Source organism: Equus przewalskii, chromosome X (genome assembly GCF_037783145.1).
Source record: "Equus przewalskii isolate Varuska chromosome X, EquPr2, whole genome shotgun sequence".
NCBI classification, from domain to species: domain Eukaryota; kingdom Metazoa; phylum Chordata; class Mammalia; order Perissodactyla; family Equidae; genus Equus; species Equus przewalskii.
This window is the reverse complement of record NC_091863.1, coordinates 109,427,661-109,447,187: the sequence shown is the minus strand read 5'-3', so window position 1 is coordinate 109,447,187 and position 19,527 is coordinate 109,427,661. Positions and strand designations below refer to the sequence as shown.

General features: G+C 43.4%; 1 protein-coding gene across 1 annotated transcript; it reads right to left on the bottom strand.

The window, feature by feature from the left end:
• Positions 1-1,087: 1,087 nt before the first annotated feature.
• Positions 1,088-7,269, bottom strand: BRS3 (bombesin receptor subtype 3). The gene is made up of 3 exons (XM_008511010.2): positions 6,295-7,269; positions 4,363-4,714; positions 1,088-2,939 (listed from the first exon to the last, which is right to left on the bottom strand). The coding sequence occupies exons 1-3, from the start codon at positions 6,726-6,728 to the stop codon at positions 2,526-2,528; spliced, it is 1,200 nt and encodes a 399-aa protein (XP_008509232.2). The 5' UTR covers positions 6,729-7,269; the 3' UTR covers positions 1,088-2,525.
• Positions 7,270-19,527: the final 12,258 nt, after the last annotated feature.

Here is a 19,527-nt window from a genome sequence, read left to right as displayed (position 1 = left end):
AGATTGATGGATCCCTGACTTAAGATGGTTATAACTGCAGAAATTCTTTAAACCTAAATTTGCTATTTTCAGTAGGTATGGCCGTGTTAAATGTTTTGTAGTGCTTTCAACTTCAATGACAAAGACTTGCCCATCAGACGTTATGGTTGTACCTAAGTTTGTGGCTTTGTTTTCCTGCTTTGTAGCTTATTATTATGGTCCATTATTCTAAGCCTTGGGTCAGGGCAGACCCTGAGCAAAATTGAGAAGTATACAAAATTTGTTTTTCATGTGTCCCACCTCTCCAGCCATGTAGGACCTTCTCCAAAGAAATGAAACCTTGCAGAGTAACATTTCTGGCACCACAATAGACAGGGTGAAAGAAAGCGTGAATATTGGGGCCTACTTTTAAGGTTAGTGCTGACAAAGATAATCTGTTAAAAAAAGAGACTACCCCCTCCAACAAAGCCACAAATTTTAATCTTAATTCCCCAGCTCTGGATGGGAGGTTGATGCCCTGTGAAACCATTTAGGGAATTATATTATTTATGTATTTATTTATTTTTTGAGGAAGATTAGCCTTAAGATAACATCTGCCGCCAATCCTCCTCTTGTTGCTGAGGAATACTGGCCCTGAGCTAACATCTGTGCCCATCTTCCTCTACATTATATGTGGGACGCCTACCACAGCATGGCTTGCTAAGCAGTGCCACGTCCGCACCTGGGATCCGAACCGGCGAACCCCAGGCCACTGAAGCAGAAGGTGTGAACTTAACCGCTGCGCCGGCCCTAGGGAATTATTTTATATCAGATCCCTAAGTCACCTAGGGATTACGGAGCATGAAGAAAATGAAGGTTCTTTGACCTCTACTTTTATCAACTACTAAAAGGCGCTCTTGGCTTTTGTAATCTGGTACTTTTACCAAGTTATTTCTAAAATGTTATGCTTAGGAGAGTAAAGATGTAATTTTTACCCAGAGTGAGGAAAATGGTAAAATATTTTGGAGTTTGGTGACTTGAAAATCACTTAAACTTCGAGTTAAATGGGTTCTCAGTTACATTCTGTCGGAAGGATTGTTTTTAGAATATAAAATTAGTCATTTAAAACTTTATTTCACATATATTTATTTCCCCCTCTTATTACAATGTCCAACTTAAAACAATACGAATACAATACTAACACCCCCCACTTTGAGTAAACCAATTTTACAGAAATGTAAAGTCTAGTGTTAATATATATCCCCTTTTTGAGCCACATCATTAGCAAAAGTTCACAACTACACAAGCCATTTAAAGAAAGCTCAAAACTACCAAAAGCACACCCCAAAATCAAGTTTTTGAAATACAAAGTTAACTACCTATAGTGCCAAACATATGCTCTAATTTGCCTCAAGAAAACATTTTCTGAAACCACAAATCTGAATCTAACACATCTGTTGACAACAGTTGTTTGAAATAACAATTATTAACAAGCTTATAGCATCAGCAAGTACGAGCAGAGGAGAGAAAATCAGAACCTTCCATCTGATTTCCAAGGGCAGAGACTAATTAGGTCATACTCTTACGGGTTCGAGGCACCCACTGAGTTGAATGAAGTCGAGCAGGAAGAGGGTCTCGCAACAGCTGCAAGCTCAGGTGTTAGGGATTTCCTGTGGTACTTCTGCATTTTTTAGAAAGAGGGCACTGCTTACCAGAAAGAAGTGAATTTCCTTAGAGGAAGAATTTCAGACACTGGGGGCTCACGCATTTTTTGACAGGGGTCCTTCCCTGGAGCCCTCAAATGACACCATATACGTGGCCATTTATTCTGCCTGTGAATAAGGCAAGTTATTCGCCATATTTCTGAAAGATAACTTTGCCCAATTATCAATCAATGCTAGTAGTTACGTTAAGTCCGTAAGTGTTGACCCAGTAAGGCGGCAGCCTGCCCCAGATCCTCACTCAGTATTGTACTTTATCCTCGCTGACCCCAACACACTTTCATTGCAATGCACAGCTTTAGTTACAGTGGAATAGAGATTAATGGAAAAGGGCAGTCCAAAAACCTGTGAAGGTTTATTTTTTAGGATTTTATTTTTTAAGAAAATGGTAGAAGAGATGTTTTATCTCTCTTTGATCCCCTTTTCATATGCAAAGTATAATCTCTAGATCTACGTCACGTAATAAACACAAACACAGTTTTATGCAACTCACAGGAGTATATGAGAAATTGAAAGCATCATAGATGTGATGGAAACAAATTAGATTTTTAAGTGTCATCTTGTTTATTTTACCTTCCCTCCTATTCAACCTGCCTTACTACCCACTGACATATACAAACATGTCTTTGTACAGCGAGTGAGGCTTCACTTTATTTAGCGAGCCCAATAACGTTAATGTTTGTACGTTGAAGAAAATCTTGGTTTGTCTCTTACTTATAAGGATCCCTCACTCCTAAGATTTCAGCACAATTCACAAACAACACAAATCCTGACACCATACACCTACGCGCAGCTCAGAGTCGGATACACACGCTGGCAGGAAAAAGACCCTTTTTAATTGAAAAGCTAGACTCTGTCATCTTCCTTCTCCATACTACACCCAGTGAACCAGGTCACACTAATTTCAGACACCTGCGTGCTAGCAGCCCCCGGGACCCTTCCCATCACAGCCAGGCTGTTGAGAGTGGCATCTGCAGGAGCGGGGTCGGGCACCTCTGCCTTGCAGCAGAACAACTGAGCTTTAAAATGCTGCTGGAAGGTTTTGCTCAGCCAATAAAGAGCGAAGGGGTTTACACAAGAATTGCTGAATGCCAGGACCCGAGAGAAAATGGTGACGAGAAAATGAACGGCGGAAGGATCCATGTAGGTTTGATAAGTGAAGGAACGGTAGAGGTACAGGAGGTGATTTGGCAACCAGCAGAGAGCAAACAGAGCCACCAGCACTAACACCGTCTTGGCAATTCTCTTCCGGGATTCAATCTATAGGAGGGAAGAAACATGGCAAAAAAAAAAAAAAATCGTTTAGCTGGCAGAGATTTTAAAAAGCCATTCTCTAGATTAACATAGAAATTTACAGTTAACAGGCTGGTGTCCCTTTGAACATGCGTTTGTAAGATAACTGGATGGGATGTGCAGGAAGGCAGCCTGTGGGTATAGAATGCGGTAAGTTAATTGGCGTGGTAACCCGTGATCTTGGTCTCATTAGCTCTAATTCAGAGACTCTCACCCCTGGTTCTGAGATACTCTAGGGTGTCTCCAATTATCTCAAGGAGTGTGGTGGAATTCTTGAAAATTTAATTTAATTAAAAAAAAATAGAGAGATCCTAGAGAAAACTGCTTTCACTGCCACAGCAGAGGCTGACTAGAGTAGGATATTCTTCTGGGCTTTATGAAAGTTGCCAAGTTGGTACCTAAAATTGTTTTTAACCTAGAGGAATTCTAACTATATAGTCAAAGGAATAAAGACCAACGTGCCATCCCTCATATGTGAAAATAATCCTGCTTACACCCCTTAATAAGAGAAATGAACCGGATTAAGTGAAGACAATGCCTGTGGGCACAGATAGAGCAAAGATAAGTGTTCACATGGACATTAAATATGCAGCTTTAGCCTCCTGAGCACCACGACTGAACCAACCAAGTAGACTAGGTCCCCAAAAAGGCCCTGAGCTCTCCATGTACTGGTCAAGAAGCAAATGGAATCATCGCCTCTCCCCCAAGAAAGATAGAAATCCTGTTTCATTTTGTTTTGTTAGTCAAATGGAAGAATGTGTTGGCAACATTCTTTTTATTCTGTTCCTATTTGTGAGGGGAGAGCACACCTGGCTCTTGCAATGATCTTAATGAAGTTTCTGTGTCCCGGTGTTCCCTTGCCACTGGCACTTCATCCCTCAAGACCTCAGTTTACTCGTGTGTGTGCAAGTGGTTTGTATTGAACAATATTATGGCTTCCTGCCAGTTCTATCATCCTGTGTATTTCTCAGCCTGTTACACTTTCTAAAACAAAAGACGCTTCACTTTACAGGCTCACTTTGTGCGCTGTTCCTCACTATTCCATGGGATACATCATTTTGACTGCTCCCAAACTTCAGCATCCCCTTTCTAATGATAGTAGTCCTACTACTTATTGAATGCTTACTATGCACCAGGAAATATGCTAAGCGTTTCATCTATATCATTCCAGTCCCCATCTTCATTTTACAAATGAGGAAACTGAGGCTCAAAGAGGTTAAGTATCTTGCTCAGCTAGTGTGTGATAGAGCTGGAATTAAATCTCGGGTCTGAGAGACTCCAGAGACCATGACCATGACAAAAATATTATATTGCTGTTGCATTTAATGCTCACAGGTGCAAAAGTCGGAATTTTACCTCAAATTCACGCATGAGTCCTATGAATACGTACCTGCTTGCGAGCATGGCTTTGTTCCTCGGTCGGTATGTTCAAGGTGCTTTTGTAAAGCGTTCTCGCAATCAAGGAATAATAGACAGAGATGATAGAGAGTGGAATAAGGTAGAACACCAAGAAGCAGAGCAGAGAGTGTATCTCTTGCAGGAGCCTCTCAGAAACAGGATAAGAGGCACACGCTTCAAATGTCCTGTTTCTGTTGGGATCTTGAAAAGTATAAACATTGGAAAATATAGCCTCTGGTAGAGCAATTATCATAGACACGATCCAGACGCAGCCAGCTTTGGCACAGGTCTTCAGGATGGCATTGGAGGGCTGTCGCTCCAGGGGCTTCACAACTGCCTTGTATCTAGAAACACAGAATCATAGGCAAAGGGCAAAATAAGTATCAGAATTACAGAATCTTAGGATTACAAGTGACCTTAGTGGCATCTAGTTCTACCTCCTATCCATGTGTATATAATCAAGTCCACACGAACCAACTGGACTTGGTTATGGTTTCAAATACACGTAACACATCCCAGTATTTTTTATTTATGCTAATCACCTTTTCCCTTATTCACCAATATGACATATTCCAGATTTGCAATTTTATAATTTTATGTGTAGATCCTCTATGTAGGACTGGTAAATATTTTCCAGCATGATTTTGTGTGATTGAGAGGAATTCGTTACCTGTGTATCACCTTGTGTTCTAAAAGACTTCCTTTTTGTGTAAGTGACTGATGTTAAACCTAATTCTCCTGTCTTCATGAGTGAGCAGTCATCAACCTTCCTGGAAAAGAGTTCCGTGAGTTTATGCAGTAACGAGGAGGGGGTTAATTTCTTCCCTGTTCATAAGTGCTCATTTCTTGCCCAAGCCGATCTGTAGGTCGATTTAGGGCAAGGCAAGGGGGAAATCAGAAGCCCTGTGCCCAAGCAAAAAGACCTCCTGATTCTGACACATCCACCTGAAAATCGACATCCTCTAAGTAAATCTGCCTGCAAATACACGATAAAACCAGTTAAAGCAAAAGCCCATGAAAGACCCAGGGAAAGCTTTTCCTCCTCTCGGATGCCAGAATCTGAAGAAGCTATTCCTTCTGGTAGTGCCAGGCATGGATTACTTACAGGCTTCTTGCAGGCTTTTTCAAGCATCACTTTTAACATTTGGAGCCTCAATTTTTTTATGCTTTCACAGTTATCATTCTACAATAGGAACACCAAAAAATGCAGTACAGAGACTGAGAACATCCTAAGAGAGCCTGAGCACCCTGACTGCCAGAGGTTCTCATACGCTCTGTCCATAGAGCTTCAACAGGCAGCCAGGATTAATTTATTTCTCTGGAAACGAGAATGTAAGTGAATGCCTATAGAGAAAACAGATACAATTAAGAGATGACATTATACTGAGTTACCAGGAAGCTGAAAACCTCACCGTTTTCCTGACATTAATTAATGTGATGAATTTCAAATAAATTAGATGCATATATCTTTTTACCATTCTTCCAGTCGACAGTAATGCATATGTGGTCAATTTCACACCTATGCTGATGTTTTAATGTTGACAATATTGCACCACTAGGCTGCACTAATGTATAAAGCATGAATTGTTTTTCTTTTACACCTGGAACAATTTGCCTTGCTTAATAAACTGGGGAGAGAAAACACGATTCAGTATTCTTTCAAGCAAACAATTACATTTCAAAGAGAATAAATTACCCCTAAAACATACAATTTCAACCTCTCCTCCGATTCTAACATAAGAATTTTAACGTTATTACCCCAACTTTTATTTAAAATGCCCCCCCCTTCAATTTTCCAATCTTACATCCAGGTTATAGAGTGTGAGGAAAGCAGAATAGTAGCCAGTGAATGCTAAGTACAAGCTTTCCTTTCTTTTTGCCTAATTTCACATGCTGGCAAATATAACCGAGAAAAGAAACCCACCTGTCAGCGCTGAGAATTGTTAACGTGAACACTGATACACCAACAGAAGTGAGCCGGATGAAGGAGAGCACCTTACAGCCAATTCTTCCGAACAGCCATCCTTCTGCAAGGTAGTGTGTTGCATCGACTGGCACACAAGTTAGCAGAAGTAAAAGATCTCCAAAAGCCAGGCTGGTGATGAAAATATTGGGAACTGTTTGCATGGATTTGGTCTTGAAAAAGACTTTGATGAGAATAGCATTTCCAAGGATGCCCACTGAAATGATCACAGCATAAGTGATGTAGATGGCACACAATGCTTCTATTCCTGGAGAGTTGTCTCCGGTCCGTCCTTTTTTTGTGTTATCATTAGGAACAACAGAGCTTGATGATTCTGTGTCATTTGTGATCGAAATTAAAGTCTCATTAGGTGACTGAGGCTGTCTCTGAGACATTTCTTCTGAAGATTATGCCTTTAATATTTCTTCTGCTCAGTTCAAATGGAGTTGATTGTCACGTCTAATGCCAACGTCTAGTAACGAGATGGCAGAAGAACAGAGCAGAATGGCAAGCAGATTCAAGACATCCGGATACTCCTTGCCTTCAGTTGTTCTGTGTCTCCCAGCATGCTTGGCTAAATGCTCACCGATCTGGCACTGAAGAGTGGGAGGTGGAGGAGTTTTATTGGCGTTGCTGTGACATAAGGAGGGGGTTCTGGGAAATGCTCTGCAGTTGCTTGTTCTTCCCTGTTGGGGAACCTTATGAATAACTAGATATTATAAAATAACGCCTATTGTTCCTTAGAATCACTCTGTTTCCATATCTGAGCATGAAGTTCTATACAGATGTTGTGAGTTTTCTCCCAGAACTCATTCATTTCTCTGCCATCCGGAAGACGGTCTAATGCATTTTCTTTTACATGATAAATAAGTACGTCTGTCCCCTGAAACCCAAACTTGAATCCACTCCTTTGGATTTAATATCTGAGAGCTGCTGAAGCAAGTAATCATTCCCTCTTTGGCAGGGCTGATGTCACGTCCAAGGAGGAATAATTCAGGTGACCTGGGCTTATCACCCGGCTCTGACACGTGGTAGTTCCCAGCTCTGTGCATATGCGCAGGGCCGTGCTGCACACTATCCAAGCAACCTTTAAGAGATGAAAAATCTAGGCAAGCCACCAGTTGCTGTGTCCTAAATGTCCTAATAAAACAGTTTTTTCCTGTTTGGCTGTCTGTTGTAATGCCATTTCTTTTTGTAAACGCTGTTTAGGGTCTCTCTCTTTTAAAATGGGTAAAATGAACCTGCCTTATTCCAAAACAAAATAATACAGAACACTGCTTGCAGTCCTGTCACAAAAGGACTTATAAGAATGAAAATCATTCTTTTCAAATGAGGACATACCATGGGTTACTCCAGAGATGATGGGCATGTGGATAACGTTCACATCAATTGAAGGAAGCAGAAAATTAAAACAATTACCTTAGTTCCAGCCAAAAAAAGCTCCTTGTTACAGAAAATGTAAGTATATGATTTATGTGTATGTATGTGGGGTGTGGTGTTGTTTGGGCGTGGGAGGCCAGCAGTTTGAAGGCATTTAATAATATAACCTGCTAGGAAATATTCTCTGAAAGGAGCAAACTCACAGGATAATCTCTCAGCTAGGAGAAACTTTGTGTAGTAAGGTGTCTATGAATACATCCATATCAGAGTTAGTCTGGAAAGTGAAATGAAACACAGCAAAGTATTTGGCCAGCCAATGAACAGGAGGAGCGAACAAAGATTGCTCTTTGTGCTGACAGCATAGGTGCAATAAATTCTACAGGGAAAGTGAACTGGATGAATTGAATCAATTATCTGGTTCATTTGGGCCCCCTAAACCACACCTATCCTCTACCCTTTATGAAATGATCTCCAGAGCTGGATTTACTCAGCTAAATAACTGTCTTTGGTGGGATTGGGGAGGAGGAATGTTTGGATAAGCCCAAATCCCTTAGCTTTTCAGTATATATACTTAAGTAATTTCATGCACTGGGCTGGCCCTTTAAGATCATCTCTGCAGAAAACGGCTCTGTACTGTTCATATCTTGTTCTCACAAAGCTAATGATAAAATCTCTCGGGGATCCCTGTGTATCGTTTAGCAGAGAGCAAACAGCAGGTCCCCATTCACACCTTGGCTGCTGGCCACACAGCGCTGTTTAGTAAGAAACAAAGGCTTCCGTGTGATTTCCAAAATTATCTGAATTCCAAAGATCTCAGGGACGCTTTCATCAGGCTGCAGCCACCAGGGTGCCTTTCCTCCTCCCACTTCCATCCGATCAGAGGGGGTCAGGAGAGAGGAGTGGTGTTCTTGGATCTCTGTAATTCCAGAATCCCAGAATATCAGACATGGAAGTGACCTTAGAGATGATGAAATCAAATCCTCTGTTTCTTCAGAGGCAGAAATGAGGTTCAGAGGGGGACGGTATCTCATTGCAAGGTCACACAGGTACTTGGTAGCAGAGCTGAAATGAAACAGGTTCTCTCTGGATTCGGAACGGTTAGTAATCAGTGACAAGAGCTGGAAAACACTCAGTTCCTGACAGTGAGCCATATTTGCTCATTCGGCACTGTGGACTTAGGTTTTCTGCATGTTTTATTAACCAAAGAACAAGAAATTTCCAGGCTAACGAACAAATCTTAATAGATAATTTAAATGCATCTGCCTTTATATCTACTTCTTTTACCTTATAATTCACCCACAAAACATAACCGTGTTGAATCATTTGTAGTTAAAGTTGCAGGGCACTTAGCCTATACAAAATGATGAGATTTTTTGTTGTTGTTTTCAGTGCATAACTGGTCAATATTATCATCCAAAGTTTTCAAAATCAACTATCTGGTTATAGATTAAGCAGTTATAATACAATCCTAATGCAGACTTTTAACGCAAAGGAAGTATTGGACATCGAACAAGTAAATTACCAGTTTTCTGAAGTTGGGTTTCCTGGTTCAGTCCAATTCAGTTAGCGTTCGTAAAATCTTTCTTAAATCTCCAAGGAGCTTGGGATGTTAGGGTGTTGAAGAACTCTTCTCTGCCTCTGAGGTGGTGGGACAAGGGATTAGAAAACAGTTGCTAGAGAGAGGCTGCAAATTTGGCTCCAAGGTCCTCAGCCATCAGTTCCACAGGACAGTGGTTCCCAAATTTTGGCTTCGTCACAGTGACCAGGAAAGCTTATCAAAACATGGATTGCTGGGTCTCACTTCCGGAGTTTCTAGTTTGGCAGGTCTCCTTTAGGGCCTGCACATCTGCATTTCTAACAAGCTCCCAGGTGAATGTGGTGCTGCTGGTCAGGGACTACCCTCCGAGAACCACTTATGTAGCATGAAATAATTCAGTCTTTCCAGAGAAGCATGGCTTTTGCTGATATTGAGATCAAAGAGATATTTCTGTGGGTCTTCATTAGAGAAAATGGAATTTTGTAATGTGATGGATACTTCAACAATCCCGCTATATATCTCAGTCCCTGGTAAGCCAGATCTACTGAACTCTTGGGTACGTATGCTCACATCGCCCAGGGTGCTTGGGGTGACCTTTTCAATAGGAGAAAGATGAAGTGGATAAACTTTGCCCACAACTCAAGCAAAAATTCTGTTTGTATATTTGAAAACTGAAAAGTGAATAACTAGAATTCTCAGTCTATAAGTCAGTCTCTAATTTCAGAGGTCCCTTTTTTAATACTCTCGTTCTGGGAAGCAGGATGGATTTCTTTGTTATTAATTAACTGGGTTAGATCAATTTTAAGAGGACACAATTTGACTTGTGGGTGTATTTAGATCTATGTAATACTGATTCCTCTTGTCACAGAGTCCTCTGTTCTCCCTCATAATTTCTTGCCCCAAAACTTTATTAGTACAGTTTTGTGTTTCAAGGGGAGACTACTATTCAGAATGGCTTCTGCAGAGACAGGCAGAATAAATACAAATTATGCAATGGGAGGCTCTACAAAGAGTAGAAATTCCAATAGGATCATTTAAGTAGAATTTCTTGTTAAATCAAATTCTTGTCATGATTGAACTTAATGGCTCCCTAAAAGGGGACAACCGTGCAGGCTGTTCAAATGTAGGTGCCTTGATAGATGCCCTGATCATGGTACTTGTCCACTCACACATGCCCAATATTGTATGCTGTGGCCAGTGTGAACTTCTACAATGATAATAGATTGAGGCAGTTTTGCATCAGATAAAATGTTTAGCCTTCCTGAATATTGAGGTACAAATTATGAAGTAGATGAATTCGTCTCTTAGTGCATTCTACCTCTCTCCTCCCTTTTCCTTGAATTCCCTCATATACCCCTGACTATGTGTCCCATTCCCACAGGGTTTACGTTCAGCCTCCTATAGGTTAATCCCTGTCAGTGTTCTTCAAATCAATAAAGACCATACACTTACCATACGGCCCCATAATTCTGCTCCTAAGTATCTTCCCAAGATAAATTAAAATATATGTCCACACAAAGACTTGTATGTAAATGTACATGGAAGCATTTTTCATAGAAACAAACTGGAAATAACCTAAATGTCCATCAGTTAGCAACTGGGTAGACAAAGTGTGGCTTATCCATATAATACAATACTACTCAACAATAAAAAAGAACAAACTATTTTTTAAATCCAGTTCATTGGTTATCAATTTTACTTCTTTATGAGACATAAACCATTTTGTGGCTCTTTAGTTAGCAACATGAAATCCTTTCATGGTCTATGATTTGTAGTGGGAATTGTCCCAAATAAAAATGGTGTCTCTTGCAAACTGGAAATTGCATATTATCAGAGACACAAATGATTAAATGCATTTTTATTATTCCCCTCTCACTTTTACTGTAGGATTGGAATAATTTGGAAGAGTTGGTTTTCCTACATATCAGCACTAAACTCTTATGAGTTCACACTTGTCACTAATCACAAATAAGAACACACTATTGATACATGTTGCAACATGGATGAATCTCAAACGTATGCAATGAAAAACACCCGATACTCTGTATGATTCCTGAATGTGAAATTTCTAGAAAGGGAAAAACTATAGTTATGAAAGGCATGTCAGTGGTTGCCTGGGTCTAGAGTTGGGGCAAGGACGACTGCTACGGAGCACAAGGGAAAACTTGGGGATGATGGAAGTGGTCTAAAACGATGTGGTGTGATGATGGTTGCACGACTGTATAAATTTATTGAAACCCAAACTGTATACTGAAAATAGGTGAATTGATGGTATGTAAATTATACCTCAAGAAAGCCCAAAATTAGGGGAAAAAAATAGTAAGCCCTGGGCTAGATGCTGTTGCAGGATAGAGATTTGTAAGACATTTCTAGTGCTAGGAATGGTGGGGTGGGGGAGTCTCACCTGTGCTGGGAACAAGTCTGCCCTCACTGGCACTGCTGCTGCTCCACCGGGCATCAGACTCTGCCCCACAGCATTCTGCCAGGACTAGGGCTCAGGCTTTTGGGAGATACTGAGATGAGTAGAACTCAGCACTCATCCCCAAAGAACTTAATGAGAGAGATAAAGTAGGGACACAAATAACCAGAAAACCTGAATTTCGCTGGCTGCTACACACACTTGCTCACACAGGATCTTCAGCTCCTTGCAAAGTCTTTCTACCTCAAGCACTTCTGGCAGCCCCTAAGGATGGTGATCTTACCTGTAGTTTGGGACTAAGGTTGTTCTACCATCAGTGGCAATTGTTTAATCCTTCAAGGTCTCTCATAGGTCTTCCCTGTGCTCATGAACAAGTATATTCCCACTGGCACTGTTGCTGCTCCACTGGGTGCCCCACACTCTGCCCTACAGTCTCCATGTCACTCTGCGCAAATCAGTCAATCCAGTCTGCTGGATTACTGGCGACTTAATCTTGCCTCTTAGAAATGGACTTCACAACTGCTAACAGCAAGGTCCCACTTGCTGCTCGCAGTTGACTGATTCAAATTATCCCCACTTACATATGAGGAAGCTGTTGAACCCAGGTAGCTGGTTCCAGAGTCTGTGTTCTTAACTATCATCCCCATCAAACAGAGGTGGCCCTAATAAAGGCACCAGCTTAAGTGGTTCCAGCACAGAATGCTGACCTGACCCATCTTCATCAAGATGGTTTCTCAAGGTGTTATCTCTGTTCTGTAGACTCAGGTCAGAAGTGTCTTGAAGAAAGACTGCCTGGGCCCCTAAAGATTCTAACTTTATGGTTTATAAGCAGCTCTTTCCTTTGAGGAGCATCCACGAGACATCCAGGATGACTGCATGTCCTAAACCAGACCCTTCCAGTGACCCGGACCCTGATTCTCAGTGTGCATCACCCATCTTCATTCTCCTTCCATGGAAAGTCTCCTCTCAGAGCACCTTCCCCTTGTTCCTTCTCTGTAATTTGGCCTTATTCAGGACCATCCCAGGCCATTAGACATCGTTTATGCCTTTGAACCTCAGTAGGCTGTGTTCAGAAGAGGGGTTCGGAATCTCATTCCCTTTGAATGCGAATAAGACTCCTCCCTGGATGCAAATAAGTCCCTGGATAGGACATGGGCATGCATCCAGGGAGGCCGGACCGGGCCAGATTAAGATAACAGCCATCATTTTGTACTCCAGCTCACCGCTTCCTAGTGAGGACTTGGGCTATGTGCCTGAGTCAGCTCTGTCACACTTTGTTATTCCTCCTCCCAGGAGGATTTATCTCCTCGGAGGCCCTCAGCTCCGCCATCGTTCCCCCAATTTACCCGACTGACTAGCATGTCTGACTCCAGCAAGGGCAACATCCTAGGCTCAAGCTAGCCTCCATGCTACAAGTGAGGTAGAAAGTAAATTCTATCACGTTTCAGAAGGAAGGGAGATCACATCTAGTTGGAAGAGAGTTGAGGGACCAGGAAAGGATTCGTGGGAGTCAATTTTTTTCAGAGAGACTCTCAAGGATTTCAGTAGATAGAGATGGAGGACAGAGAAGAAGTCATAAATAAAAATAAACAGTAAAGACACAGGGGTGGGAGTGTGTGGGGGCATGTTCAGGGAATAAACAGTCCAGTTTGGCTGAAGTGTGGGTGTGAATAGGGAAGCAAGATGAAATAAGCCTGGCGAGGTAGGTTGAGGTCAATTTGTGGAAGATATTTGAATACTGTGTGCTGAGATTGCATTTAATGCAATAGGCAATAAGATATTATTTCAGATTTTTAGTAGAAGAGTGATAGGTTCAGACCCCCCCCACACACACAATCTCAGACCAGATATCCAGGGGACATTCTCATATATTTTGGTTGGCAATTTAGAGATACAACAGCCACACTACACTTGTGGTTGGGTTGTGCTGCTGAGTAAATTAAAGTGGATATCTGGATTAGCTTGGCTCCTTTAAAAACGTACAAGGCACACCTTGTCCCTCAAGAAGTGCACTGAACCATAACTAAGGAGTACACTATGGCAGACTGGCTGCGTCCCTGGAATCATTTCTGAACATCACCTTGACCCACCCATACTTCATCTTCTCTTTGACCACATTGTCTCCAAGTCTTACTTAGTTTTAAGATCTGGTTCTGTTTTGCCTTTCCAGTTCCCATTTTCCAGGCCTTCCCAGAACAAGCAGAGCTTGTCGGAGTACAGTGAGGGGCTGAAAATGAGGAGGGGCTTCAAAAGGGGCTTCCTAGGGCCATGCCAGTAAAAAACAAGCCTATGTGCTGGAGCTGATGCTGGGGGAGAGAACCCACATGGTTGTGGAGAGAAGTATTCTAGCCAAAATAAAAATGGTTGCTAGGTTCAAATATGAAGAGCGGAATATACATTTCCTCTGTCCTCTCATTTGACCACACCCAGCCTTACATCAGGTGGACTAGGTGCCACCTCAACGGCTTGAACGGAGGTGGGATAATAGCCTCCATGCACTGAGCACCTGCTGTATGCTGGGTGATATAATGTATTCTTCATGAATGCTATCCCATTTAACCCAGAAATGGCTCTGAGAGGTAGACGGTATGTTTTTTCATTTTAGTGGTGAAGAAAGTAAAGCTCAGAAGGCAAAGAAATTTGCTTAAGGTCACACACATTTGTAAGTGGAAGAGCCAGAATTCAGATCCAGAGCTTTCTAGTACCAAGGTCTATTTTTATTCACCTACAGGGCCAAACAGGAAAGGAGGAGCATGAGGATGAGCTGGAAGCAGGACAAAAGGAGATGCAAGCAATGTAAGCTGTTAACAGTTGAGTCTGTGCTGGAGCACCCCTCTTCTGGGCAGGTCCTTGATGCACAGTTTAAGGGCAAGTGTGCCTGTTGAAAAGATCTCTGGGATCCTGGCCTGTCTGATTAGTGACCTGTATGATCTTCAACCGAGATTCCTTTAGCACTGCTTTGGGACCCCCAGCCCCTTGTGGGCAGCTCTGACTAGCTGGATCTGGCCTGGTTTCTGTAAGCCAGGCTCGTATTTGGGGGCGGGGAGTGGGGTCAACAATAAAGCCAAGTAGCTAGAGCTTCTTAACTGACTTGGGAGGAAGGAGAGGTGTGTAGATCAGAGAAGATGGGATACATGGAATGGGGAGGATGAGGACTGGTGATTCTGAGCTGTTTCAGGGATTCTTCCAGAACCTCACAGTAACACTCAAACCTATGATTCACCCACCTCCACCTCCCACCATGAAATAAGAGAACTCTCCAACTAGAGAGGAAAATGAAGAGTACTTTCTAAATTATCAAGAGAAGAACTCAGGCCCAAGTTTAGAAAAGCGTATGAAAAGGGTAGTGTTAAAGTCATCTGTATTAAATGCACAGCCAGAGCCGTGAAAGTAAGAAAGGTAGCTTGAAGCCAAGCCCAGAGTGCTGGCCTGGAACTCCTTAAATACCTCCTTGCCTCAAAGCCAAGACTGGTCTTGTGAACTGGGAGTTGGGACTGAATGCATAGGTGGGAGTCCTACAGTCCCAGGAATGGGGACAGGACGACAACATAGTCTGAGCATATGACAGGATCTGCACTGCCTCTCCCAGGCCATATAAGGTCCTTTGGAGTCTGGTGCAAGAGAAGAGTGACTTTCCTGGGAAGAGCTTACCCCCAGAATATCCCTCTCCCAGAAGAAAGACTTCCAGGCTCTAGGGACCACGCTCCTGGTGTCTCTGCTACTGAGGGTTATTTGGGTGTCTCAAACACACTTCTAGTAGAAGTGCAGAGGACCTGAATAATAAAACATCACATACTATGAGACAAACCAAATAGCAATCCTAGGAAGATAAACATGTACACGAGTTGAGATAATTATAAATAATAAAGATAGTTTGAAGCTCTGGAGATGCACATAAATAATAACAAGAAATGGACCATAAACTCCTGACAAGCAAAACAAATTGCTGTGGCATTGTGAATTGGTAATTATGTTTCAATTCACAATTTCTTTCTTTTGTTACTGCTGAGGTGCTATTCGCTCGGATTTCACGTCATCCACTTTCTTTGCAGCAGAGTGCTGTGGTAAATAGCTCTCTGCATCACCTAGTGTGTGTGAAAACAAGGGGGCCAGTCCCTTTCAGTCCCCAGGTAGAGCACGTTGCCTCGGCATGAGCAGAGGGCAGAGAGGAAGAGCTGGGACTCTGCTGGGAGTGCACCGCACAGCTGGCCTTTGCCAAGGCCAACCTCACCCAGGAGATGGCTTCCCAGGGCAGGTTGTTAGATAAACCAAAGTTTTCACTCTTTCTTCCTGTCTAGTATTCAAGTGTGCCTGACAGCCCCTCAGAGGAATTGGCCAGGCCTGCTCCTTGAAGTGGTGTGAGGCTAGGAAGGCAATTCTCTGTTCCAGGCTACTCATGAGGATGGTTGCATGGATTTAGATGCCAGTCTGCATTTCATAGCTCCTAGCTAACTAGGGGTCCATGGTGGACATGAGGTTGGGGAACGAACACTCCAAGATTAACCTGAGGTCAGTTAATAGAGGCAGGATGAGAAAAAGCCTGCCAAAGCAAGACTCCTCCCCACCTCCAATTTTCCTGTCTTAGAGGATATAACAAGTCTGCCTTAGTAATTTTTGTACAAGGGCAATGAAATGCACTGTTTTATAGATTTCTCGCACACACCTCATGTTTTAGTGCACATCAATATGCAAAGTTACTTACATAATCTCAAAGATGATCCACTGGAAGATTTTGAAAAGATTATATGATTAGAGCAATCATGAGTACGGAAGGGGAATAAGTTGGTGAGCATGGAAGAACAATTTGCCAACATAGCTACTCTAGAGTCCTTGAGAGTCGAGACTCCACTTCTCACAGACCTGGAACTCAGAGCTGTCTGCCTCACTCCATTCTTTAGCTCCCTTGTAAATAACAGCAACAGTCTTAGGGCCTTTACAGGGCTAGAGTGAGGGATTTAGGGATTATAGATAACATTTTACTCTTTCTGCTGAGTCTACTACGGACAAGGGGACACTATCACTCTTGGTTTCTAAAACGAGTAAGCCAGGACTAATCCTTGAATCTTTGGCAGCGTCTCAATGGAGTATAAAGATGAAGGATATGTGATCATGATTTTCAGGAGCATAAAAGCAGAAGCCAGAAAACAAGGATTCAGACTTTTCCTAAACTGATTGATCCTCTTTACTCAAGGATTGGGACAGTCTCCACATTGTCCTCTACTCTATTTTCTTCTCTCTGCCCTCTTAAGTCTAGCCTGCGGGCTCTCCAGACCTCTCCTCTCTCTTGGATGGATGGAGATAGGACAGCTGCATTTGTGCCTTTACAGAGGCTGGGGACTTGAAACATCACCAGCTTTTCCATTTTCCTAGAACCTAATCTATTTTCAGTGGAAGCACTTGGGCACTGATTATCACGGGGATGGATCAAGAGTCGTCCTCCCCTTGCTTGATGGGTGGAAGGCAGCCCAAAGGGAGAACTAGAGTGAGCTCCCGTCTGGAGAAAGCAAGTAGCAGTGGAGGAAATGTTGCTGCCCTGTGAGGTCTAGAACCTCATTCACAGGCCTCTGCTGTCCTGTGCCTGTGGGCTCTGCAGAACTCTCCTCTCTGACAGACTGAGATTGAACAGTTGCCTTACGACCTCTGTGGAGGCTTGGAACTGGAAATCCCATCAGCTTTTCAGTTTTTCTAGAGGCTGATCTGTTTCCAGTAGAAGCAATGGTGCAATAACAGGGATGGATCAAAAGACATCCTCCTCTTGTTGGGTGGCCGGGAGAAAGCCCAGAGGGAGACTTGGTTGGATGGCCCGGGCAAGGAGGTTTGGTATTAGTCAAGAAAATGGTGGGGACAGCAGAGTCAAATTTGCTGACCTGCCCACCTAGCTCCCCCTTCATAGGTGTTACCCTCATGGGAAGGAAGCTTAGTGTGAAGACCCAGACAGGGAGCTCTGATATTCGTCCTCTAGAGTATGGTAGAAACATTGGAGAAGACGTTTTGGCCTTGGACCAGCAGGTGTGGGAGATCCCTTTTCTGGGATCCAGCAGCTGTGTTCCTGCCTTTACAGAGGCAGGTGCCTGGAATTACTCATAGCACGTCTATTATCCTTGAGCTTTAACTATGTAGAAGGGATAAGTGTGGGTGGTGATTTGCGGTAGAAAAATTTGCATCAACAGTGATCCTTGCCTTGTGTGGTGGGCTGGAAGATAGCTTGGAGGCTGGTTTGCCGGAGGCTGGCCCTGTTTAGGGACTTCTGGATGTCTTCCATGGAATGGTAGGAACAGTAATGGAAAAGTTGTTGCCCCGTTCCTACTAGCACCTCCTTCATGGGCCTTTTCTAATGTGCCAATAGAAGCGCTTTCTCTACACCTGCCTGCTTTTCTCCTTTTACCGACGCTTCTGGGGTTTTGCCTTATGGAGGCAGGGGCCTGCAGTACCAAATGCCTTTTCCACTCTTCTGTTTTACCTCTGCTGGAGGGAAAAGTGTGTGTTGGTTCCTAAGGGAAATGGATCAGTTAGTAGATGGCTTCTTCTAGGGCTTTCAAAAGGGCCCCCGGGAGGAAAGAGCCCAGGGACAATTGATTATTTACCTCAGGACTGAATTGGCAGCAGCGGAACTGAAGTACGGAGAGGTAGAGAAAGTTTGATTGATTGATGGTGCCCAGAAGTCTTTTCAAAGTGCACCCCCAGTCAGGCAGCACAGACTACAACAGCTTCCGACGCTAGCCACGTTTCAGGGTGGCTGTGCCGCTCCTCGTCCATCCTACTTCCCTTCACTCTCACCCCTGTCCCATTGTATATTGTATGAGTCTCTAAAACTACAACCAGTCCAAAAAGTAATGAGTCAATGCTCAGAAGGAACAGATCTCTGGTTGCCAGGGCAAGCAGAGGCAAGCCTTTGGCCTAGCCTCCACTCCCCTCCCACTGCCACCCCCTCCGATGCCCAGCCCCGACCCTTTCTGCCTAGTGGCTCCCACTATTTCAGTACTTCTACTGGAAGGCGGTGTGGGCTGGGTGTATCTCAATAAAACTGAAAAAAAAGAAGAAAGTCGAGGAAGGCTGCTTCAGAGGAAATTAACTGGGACCCCCAGGAGGAAGAAGCCCACCACCACGAACAAAAGGAAATGTTCCACTGCGTTACCCCATAATCAACCGCAAAACATTGACTGAAGAGCAAAAACCAGAAGTTCCAGATGAAACCTAAGATCTGACCCTATTGGAAATTCAAATTCAATTAAGACTTACGTGCAAGTGGAAGAGGAAAAAGAGGCTTATTGGCTATCACATCTCTTCAACAATAGCTCAGAGCCAAACTTGTCCTCTTCCAAGAGCCACCAAATGGTGAGCACCTCATGTGACACATTAGTTAGCAACCTATTGTGGGCTCCTCCTGACTTCTTAAAAAGAGCCCACGGCTGGCCCCGTGGCCGAGTGGTTAAGTTCGCGCTCTCTGCTGCAGGCGGCCCAGTGTTTCGTTGGTTCGAATCCTGGGCGCGGACATGACACTGCCCATCAAACCACGCTGAGGCGGCGTCCCACATACCACAACTAGAAGGACCCACAACGAAGAATATACAACTATGTACCCGGGGGGGGGCTTTGGGGAGAAAAAGGAAAAAATAAAATCTTTAAAAAAAAAAAAAAAAAGAGCCCACGTTGTAGTTCCCATGGGAAGGGATCCCATGGGAAGGGACAGGCAAGGCATGTAGGCAGGCTTTGGACTGGCCAGTTTGAATAATTTCAGTGGGCTCTGGGGCATAGGGGCTGTCTCTGGCTGTCTGACACCTGGCGCTGGGGTGATTAGAGCCGGTGGATAGTGGCCCAGAGTGGAGAGTGGGAGGTGTGGTCTCTGGACTGGTTGGTT